Source organism: Nicotiana tomentosiformis, chromosome 8, assembly GCF_000390325.3.
Source record: "Nicotiana tomentosiformis chromosome 8, ASM39032v3, whole genome shotgun sequence".
Taxonomy (NCBI): Eukaryota; Viridiplantae; Streptophyta; class Magnoliopsida; order Solanales; family Solanaceae; genus Nicotiana; species Nicotiana tomentosiformis.
Window position 1 is genome coordinate 28,088,908 of NC_090819.1, and position 7,722 is coordinate 28,096,629.

The 7,722-nt window shown below is 41.7% G+C and overlaps 1 protein-coding gene across 1 annotated transcript; it reads right to left on the reverse strand.

The window, feature by feature from the left end:
- Nucleotides 1–5,124: 5,124 nt before the first annotated feature.
- On the reverse strand, nucleotides 5,125–7,386 carry LOC138897236 (uncharacterized). Its single transcript, XM_070183199.1, has 4 exons — nucleotides 6,514–7,386; nucleotides 5,983–6,213; nucleotides 5,830–5,899; nucleotides 5,125–5,189 (listed from the first exon to the last, which is right to left on the reverse strand). Exons 1-4 carry the CDS (start codon nucleotides 7,384–7,386, stop codon nucleotides 5,125–5,127), a joined length of 1,239 nt encoding a protein of 412 aa, XP_070039300.1.
- Between the last annotated feature and the right edge of the window lie 336 nt (nucleotides 7,387–7,722).

Below are 7,722 nucleotides of genomic sequence, written 5' to 3' on the forward strand. Positions count from 1 at the left end.
TTAAGCAACAATGCACTAGTGGCATACAAGTCAATCAACTGAGAAAAAGGCGTCAAAGAGTAGGCTACTTAATCTACTTGGTCATTACAATTCAAATCATATATGCAGGACGACAGAGCGCATGCTCTAACTTAACTTGCCAACACCAAACATGTCAACGGGTACCTCGGAACAATCTCAGTTTTCTCCCTTATCCTACTCACAAAAAAAAAAAACACACCCGGTTCGATCTACACCCTTGGAAAAGAACCGGCGTCCAAAGAAAAACTAAGGGATACTACCTAGCTATCAAAAATAAAACAAAAGAAAATATTTTTGGTATTTTTAATCGGACTTTAATCATTCAAGAAAATTGTCCAATAGATCCATCGTCGGAAAAAGTCCCAAGTTTTTGTTAAATTTTTTTTTTGTTTGTAATCTAGCTAATTAGACTATGTTAGTCTTAAACTAAGCTAAAAGGTGATAAAAGAGAAAAATAATAATAATAATAATAATAACACTAAAAATTATATACAATTCAAGGAGTATTCCCTCCACCCCATACTTAAACAATGCATAGTCCCCGAAGCTTAATAAATTCAAAAAAGGTAAGGTGAAAAGAAAGAACTCCCTGTTAGTCGGAGTCTGCCTCATCAGGATGCCAACCAGCTGCGGCAATGGGCTCATCATCATCTCCAAAGGGTACCAAATCCATTGGTCCCATAACTTCATCATCATCCGCATCATCATTATCAGATTCTTTGTCAGTGTTTTCATCCTCAGATGGATGAACGGGACTGCCTGGTGCTATGCCCAACATCTCCTTGGAAGAACTGGAGAGATCACTTCACAATTGCGTGCGCTCCTCATCTGACACCCCAAGCTTGCTCATAATAACATTGAGGGATTTGTAAAGATACCTGTTGAAATTTTCGTCCCTCTCATTCCTAGCAGCTTGGGTGAGCTTGGATGTGGACTCTAGCATGGATGTGATGTCTAATAATGTTGTGGGTGCCTCCACTACCTCATCATAGCCAGGGTACTCTGGTACCCCACGAGAGAGCATGTATTGTGTCACGGTGTTGCCAAAAAAAAAACCTTTTTATCCTTCCTCCAAAACGGGTGCGGGTCATCTCCCCAAGCATGAGCTCTCCCACATTTATGGGGCGCCCGATCATCAAAAAGTAGATCATGCACATTCGAGCTCGAGTGCACTCAGTATTATGTTCAACAGGCATTAATCTAGCTTGCACAAAGTTTTGCCAAACCTTGGCCGTTTTGTTGAAGTTGAACCGGAGCATTTCAAAGTGAATATTTCCCTTAGTTCGCGTCCATTTTGCATTAGAATCAACGCTACAAAGTGTGTGACGTATTGCTTGGTAGCTTGGACTTTTGATGAACTTTCGAAGCCTTCGTGGGTTAGGACTATCAACTCCCAAAAATTGACACAAGGCTTCCCTATCCATTGGAATTTCCTTTCCTCTGACCCACGACATGTCATTTTTCTCGTTCCAGTTGGCATATAACTCTCTTACCATGCTGAGATTTGCCGGGCCCGGACATTCGAGAAGCTTATCCATCTTCTTTTCAATCAATATAGCAAGTACATCTGGGAAGTTCCGTTCTAAAGCCTTCACATTTATCCCCATTTCAGACACATATCTCCCATATGGAACAAAAGTATCATGCCATTTGATGGCGTCATCCCGAACAAGTTCCACTCGAGGTTGTGGTGGCCTCGTAGACCCGCTAGCCTGTTGCTTTCCCTTGGCTTGTCGGGAGGAGCTCTCGCCTTGCTTGCGTTTCTTTGGAGGGGGAGCAGTAGTGAAGGACTTCCCCACCCCTTTTCTTTTAGCGGTATCGTCACGAGCCATAGCAACCTACACATGATAAACACAAAGATGAGAATGAATCAAGAGATGTTGCCTAAGGTCATCGTGAGAGGCAAGATGACCCCACACTTAAAACCTAAGGCTATGTATAATCGAATCATAATATTGATTCAATGTGCACCAATGTGTCATCACAAGGCTATAGGTACTTAGACTTCCCTATGCCATAAAATTCAATTAGTCTAACATGGCCGTAACTTAACTATAGTGCAAGTATAACAAAGCTAAAGTCTACATTACTACACTATTTTAGTACACTAACTACAACTCATAAAAGTGTACAACAAGATACAATACCCCCACAACACCCCACACTTCACCCAAACTCATATACAACTACACTCGGCTACTTAGACTTCACCAGTGTTCAAATTTACTCTCTTAAGCATTTTAACAAACACCTTGTGGGCATCAATTGTGATCTTCTATTTCAACAATGGTGGGAGAAGGTGGGCCTCCCAAATTTACATGAAGTAGAGGGAATTATAGTTTACTACTTCAAACACAACTGCTCAACCAAAGTTTTGCACCAATTTCCTGTATAATCATTCCACCCACAATAACATCCAAATATGTTTTAAGAGACCTAGGGGGTTTGAGGATTAGGGGATAAAGAAGACTAAAAATACTCTAAGAACTTCCAAAATACAAGAAAAGAGATAACAAGAAGAAAATACCTTAGAGTCTTGAGATGGAATTGAGCAAGAAATATTGAAGAATATGAGAACTTGAGAGAAAAAGGGAAGAAGAAGAAGAGACCGTGTGTGTTTTGGAGATAATGGGGGGTGGGGAGGGTTAGCTATCTTAATTTAGGTGGGGGAATGGGTTTGGGTAATTGGGTATTGGTTGGGTTGTGAGTGTATATGGGTAAGTAGGTAGGGTATTTTTAATTAAATAAAGAAAACGAAAAAAAAAAAATTACTCACCTAGACCGCCAGCCCAACGCCCCACGCTGGGGCTGGCGCTGAAGCTTCGGGGATACTGCAAAGTGCACCCCAAGCAGCGTGGGGCGCTGGCCTGGGCACTCACTTCGCTGATTTTTTTTTTTTAAACAACCCCGACTATCCGAGCACTCAATATATACATTACACACATTCCACACCATTTAAACCTACAAAGAAAAAATTATGGCCTATAAAAGAAAAACTATGCTTCGAAAGCGGTAAAAATTGGGTTGCCTCCCAACGAGCGCCTAATTTAACGTCGCGGCACGACTCAACACATGTTTAAGCATCTGCTAAGTCCACTAAGGTCTTGTGACGTGCAATGTCACCACCCCAATAATGTTTTATTCTCTGGCCATTTACCAAGAAGGTACCACTTGAGCTCGTACCACGCAGTTCCACCGCTCCGTGAGGCCTCACACTTATCATAACAAAAGGACCTGCCCAATGAGACTTAAGCTTTCCAGGGAATAGCTTCAACCTTGAATTGAACAAGAGAACTTCTTGACCTGGCTCAAACTCTCGGTGTTGAATGTGCTTGTCATGCCACCTCTTTGTCTTTTCTTTATATAATTTGGCATTTTCATATGCGTGCAATCGAAATTCATCAAGCTCGTTGAGTTGCAGCAACCTATTCTCACCAGCTGAGTCCATATCCATGTTTAGCTTTTTGATCGCCCAATAAGCTTTATGTTCAAGCTCGACGGGCAAGTGGCATGCCTTCCCATAAACCAACCTGTACGGAGAAGTACCTATGGGAGTCTTGTATGCAGTTCGATATGCCCATAAAGCATCATCCAGCTTCCCTACCCAGTCTTTTCTATTTCCACTTACTGTTTTCTCCAGAATCTGCTTTACCTCTCTGTTTGAAACTTCTACTTGACCACTCATTTGGGGATGATAGGCAGTGGAAACTTTGTGCTTAACTCCATACTTTATAAGAACATTATTCAGCAATTTGTTACAAAAGTGAGTTCCTCCGTCGCTTATTAACACTCTTGGAGTCGCAAAACGCGTGAAGATGTGCTTCTCTACAAAGCTTACCACTACCTTTGCATCATTAGTAGGAAGAGCAATGGCCTCCACCCACTTAGAAACATAGTCGACCGCCACCAAGATGTACCTGTGACCATTAGAATATGGGAACGTTCCCATGAAATCAATCCCCCAAACATCAAACAGCTCTACTGCCAGAATATTTTGCAAAGGCATTTCGTGCTTCCTCGTGATAGTTCCGGTTCTTTGGCATTTGTCACACTTTTTAACAAAGGCATGTGCATCCTTAAATAATTTTGGCCAATAGAAACCTGATTGTAGCACTTTTTGGGCGGTTCTATCCCCACCGTGATGACCTCCATATGGCGAAGCATGACAGCCATGCAATATTGCATTCATCTCTTCCTCAGGAACACACCTTCGCACCAACTGATCTGCGCATTGCCTATATAAGAATGACTCATCCCACATGTAGAGCCTCACATCATGTAAGAATCTTCTTCTATTATCAGGTGTTAATTCTAGTGGTGTCACCCCACTTGCAATAAAATTCACATTATCCGCATACCATGGGGCTTCACCTGAGGTGACTGCTAATAACTGCTCATCAGGAAATGTTTCTTTGATTGACCCTCTTTCAGCTACATGGTTCCGACTTTCTAATCTCGACAAGTGATCAGCCACTTGATTTTCTGTCCCTTTTCGATCTCGGATCTCTAATTTAAATTCTTGCAAGAGGAGGACCCAACGAGTCAGCCTCGGCTTGGCATCTTTCTTTACAAATAAGTATCTGATAGCTGAATGATCTGTGTAGACGATAACTTTGGTTCCCACTAGATAAGATATGAACTTGTCAAACGCCCACACCACTGCAAGCAACTCTTTTTTAGTAACTGTATAATTCATCTGAGCTGGATTTATAGTTTTGCTCGCATAATAAATGGAGTGAAATATTTTGTCCCTTCTTTGCCCGAAAACAGCTCCGATTGCTATGTCACTTGCATCGCACATCAACTCATATGACAGTCCCCAATCTGGGGCGATGATAATTGGTGCAGTCACCAACCTTCCCTTCAGCTCCTCAAATGCTTTCAGACATGCATCATCAAACTTGAAGGCGACATCTTTCTCTAGAAGCCTGCATAATGGAGAAGAAATTTTCGAAAAATCTTTAATGAATCAACGATAAAAACCTGCATGGCCCAAGAAACTGCGAATACCTTTGACGGATGTCGGTGGGGGCAATTTTTCAATCTCCTCCACCTTTGCTTTATCCACCTGTAGACCATCTTTTGACACCTTGTGCCCCAAGACTATACCTTCACGTACCATGAAATGACACTTTTCCCAGTTGAGTACCAAGTTTGTCTTTTCACACCTAGCAAGCACTTTATCAAGGTTCATTAAACAATTATCAAAAGAACACCCAAACATAGAAAAATCATCCATGAACACTTCCACAAATCTTTCAACCATGTCAGTAAAAATAGCCATCATACACCTTTGAAAAGTCGCAGGTGCATTACAGAGACCAAAGCGTATTCTCTTAAACGCATACGTGCCATAGGGACACGTAAAGGTGGTTTTCTCTTGGTCCTCTGGGGCTATAGCAATCTGATTATACCCCGAATAACCATCTAGGAAATAGTAGTATTCCTGGCCAGCTAACCTATCAAGCATTTGGTCAATGAAAGGGAGGGGAAAGTGGTCCTTTCGGGTGGCATTGTTCAATTTTCTATAATCTATGCAAATTCTCCATCCAGTGACAGTTCTTGTAGGAATTAAGTCATTATTTTCATTAACCACTACAGTCATCCCCCCTTTCTTAGGCACACATTGAACGGGGCTTACCCATTTGCTATTAGAGATTGGGAATACAATACCTGCATCAATCCACTTAATCACTTCTTTTCTTACCACCTCTTTCATGATTGGATTTAGGCGGCGTTGTTGCTCTACACTTTGCTTGAGTCCGTCCTCCATGAGGATTTTATGCATGCAGAAAGCTGGACTAATACCTTTGATGTTAGACATCGTCCACCCAATTGCTCGCTTGTGCTCACGTAGCACTCTCAACAACTTTTCTTCCTGCAATTTAAACAAGTCAGAAGAAACAATAACAGGTAAAGTGTCAGAACTACCCAAATAAGCATATTGAAGGTGAGGGGTACGGGTTTAAGCTCCAATTTTGGAGCTTCTTTAATTGACGGCTTTGGAGGAGATCCACTTAGCCTATTCAGGGGCTCAAACGGGTGTATTCCCTGCATGTAAGCACAAGATGCATCTAGGATATGCATCATCTCCTCAACCTTATCATCAATCTCCAAGTTATCGAACAACATGAGTGCTTTTTCTAGAGAATTGTCTAGATATACACTCGTGTCAAGAAGTTCCTCATCCACCTTCATAACAAATATCATAGAGAGCTCCTCATAGTGGCGGGGAAGTTGGATCGCTTTGTAGACATTAAAAACTGCTTCCTCGTTGTCCACCCTCATAATCATTTTTCCCTCTCTCACTTTAATTATTGCATCACCAGTAGCCAAGATAGGTCGTCCCAATATGATTGGAACTTGTTCATCAGCCTCAAAATCTAGAATAATGAAGTCAGCTGGGGAGATAAATTTTCCAATTTGCAGCAATACATCTTCAATCACTCCTTCAGGGTAGGCTATGGACCTATCAGCTAATTGCAACATCACAGTGGTTAGTCTTGGAGCTCCCAGACCCAATTGCTTAAATAAGGACAAGGGAATTATATTTATGCTCGCCCCTAAATCACAAAGAGCACGACCCATGTCAATATTACCAATTCGCACAGGGATGGTGAAGCTGCCAGGATCCTTAAGCTTTTGAGGAAGCTTATTTTGGACCCTTGAAGTGCACTCCTCAGTAAGTGCAACTGTCTCGAACTCAGTCAATTTCCTTTTGTGAACCACTATATCTTTTATGTACTTAGCATATTTTGGAATTTCACGAAGTACATCCACCAATGGAATATTCAATTGAACCTCGCTCAACATAGAGAGAAATTTGTTGAACATATGATCATCATTATTTTTATGCAATCTCTGGGGGAAAGGTGGTGGTGGCCTTGCAGCCTCCACTGGCTCTGAACCTACATCATTTTTCTTTGACTCGTGTATTGCCTTAGGGATCAGCTCCCTCTCAGGTATAGGTTTGTCCTTTCTTTTCTTTGGCACTTCTTCTAGTTCCCTCCCGTTTCTGAGTGTAACTGCATTAACTTGAGGGTTCTTCTCTGTATCACTGGGAAGAGCGCCTACAGGTCTACTATTTTGATTTGTTGCTAACTGTCCTATTTGCCTCTCAAGATTTCTAAAATCGGTCCTGAGCTGTTGATTATCAAGCAACAACTTCTTCAGCAAGTCATTCGTAGTCTCTTCTGTTTGTAGGGGTAGTTTCTGAGGTTGATTGAAATTTCCTTGGGGACTATACTGGTTCTGATTCTGTTGATTTCCTCCCCATGAGAAGTTAGGATGATTCCTCCAATTTGGATTGTAAGTATTCCCATATTGTGCATGCTGATTCATTAGACCTCTGCTCTGTTGCCCCATATAGTATATAGATTCAGGATTCGTGGGGCACATGTCACTCATATGACTGTCACCATATAGTTCGCAGCAAATAGACATCTGCTGTACATGTTGCATTTGTTGTGTTTGTTGCATTGTCATTCTATTCATCTGATTTGCCAATTTTGCTATATCGGCTTTCATGGCTGAGAAGTCATCAAGCTCAATCAACCCGGCTACCTTCTGTTTAATTGCCCTTCGTGAGTCCCCATCTCCTTGCCAATTATGGTCATTAGTAGTAAAGTTATTTAGTAAGAGTTGTATTTCACTATACGGCCTCACCATGCAACTACCCCCACAAGCTGAATCAAGATTCAT

Bases quoted from the DNA above. Each gene is read 5' to 3' on its own strand.
- LOC138897236 (XM_070183199.1), bottom strand. From the start codon at position 7,386: ATGGGGCAACAGAGCAGAGGTCTAATGAATCAGCATGCACAATATGGG. The intron at 5,900-5,982 runs GTACCCCTCACC...TTTAAATTGCAG, and splicing joins CAAAATTGGAGCTTAAACCC to GAAGAAAAGTTGTTGAGAGT. The intron at 5,190-5,829 runs GTATTAGTCCAG...AGTGCTTGCTAG, and splicing joins GACGATGTCTAACATCAAAG to GTGTGAAAAGACAAACTTGG.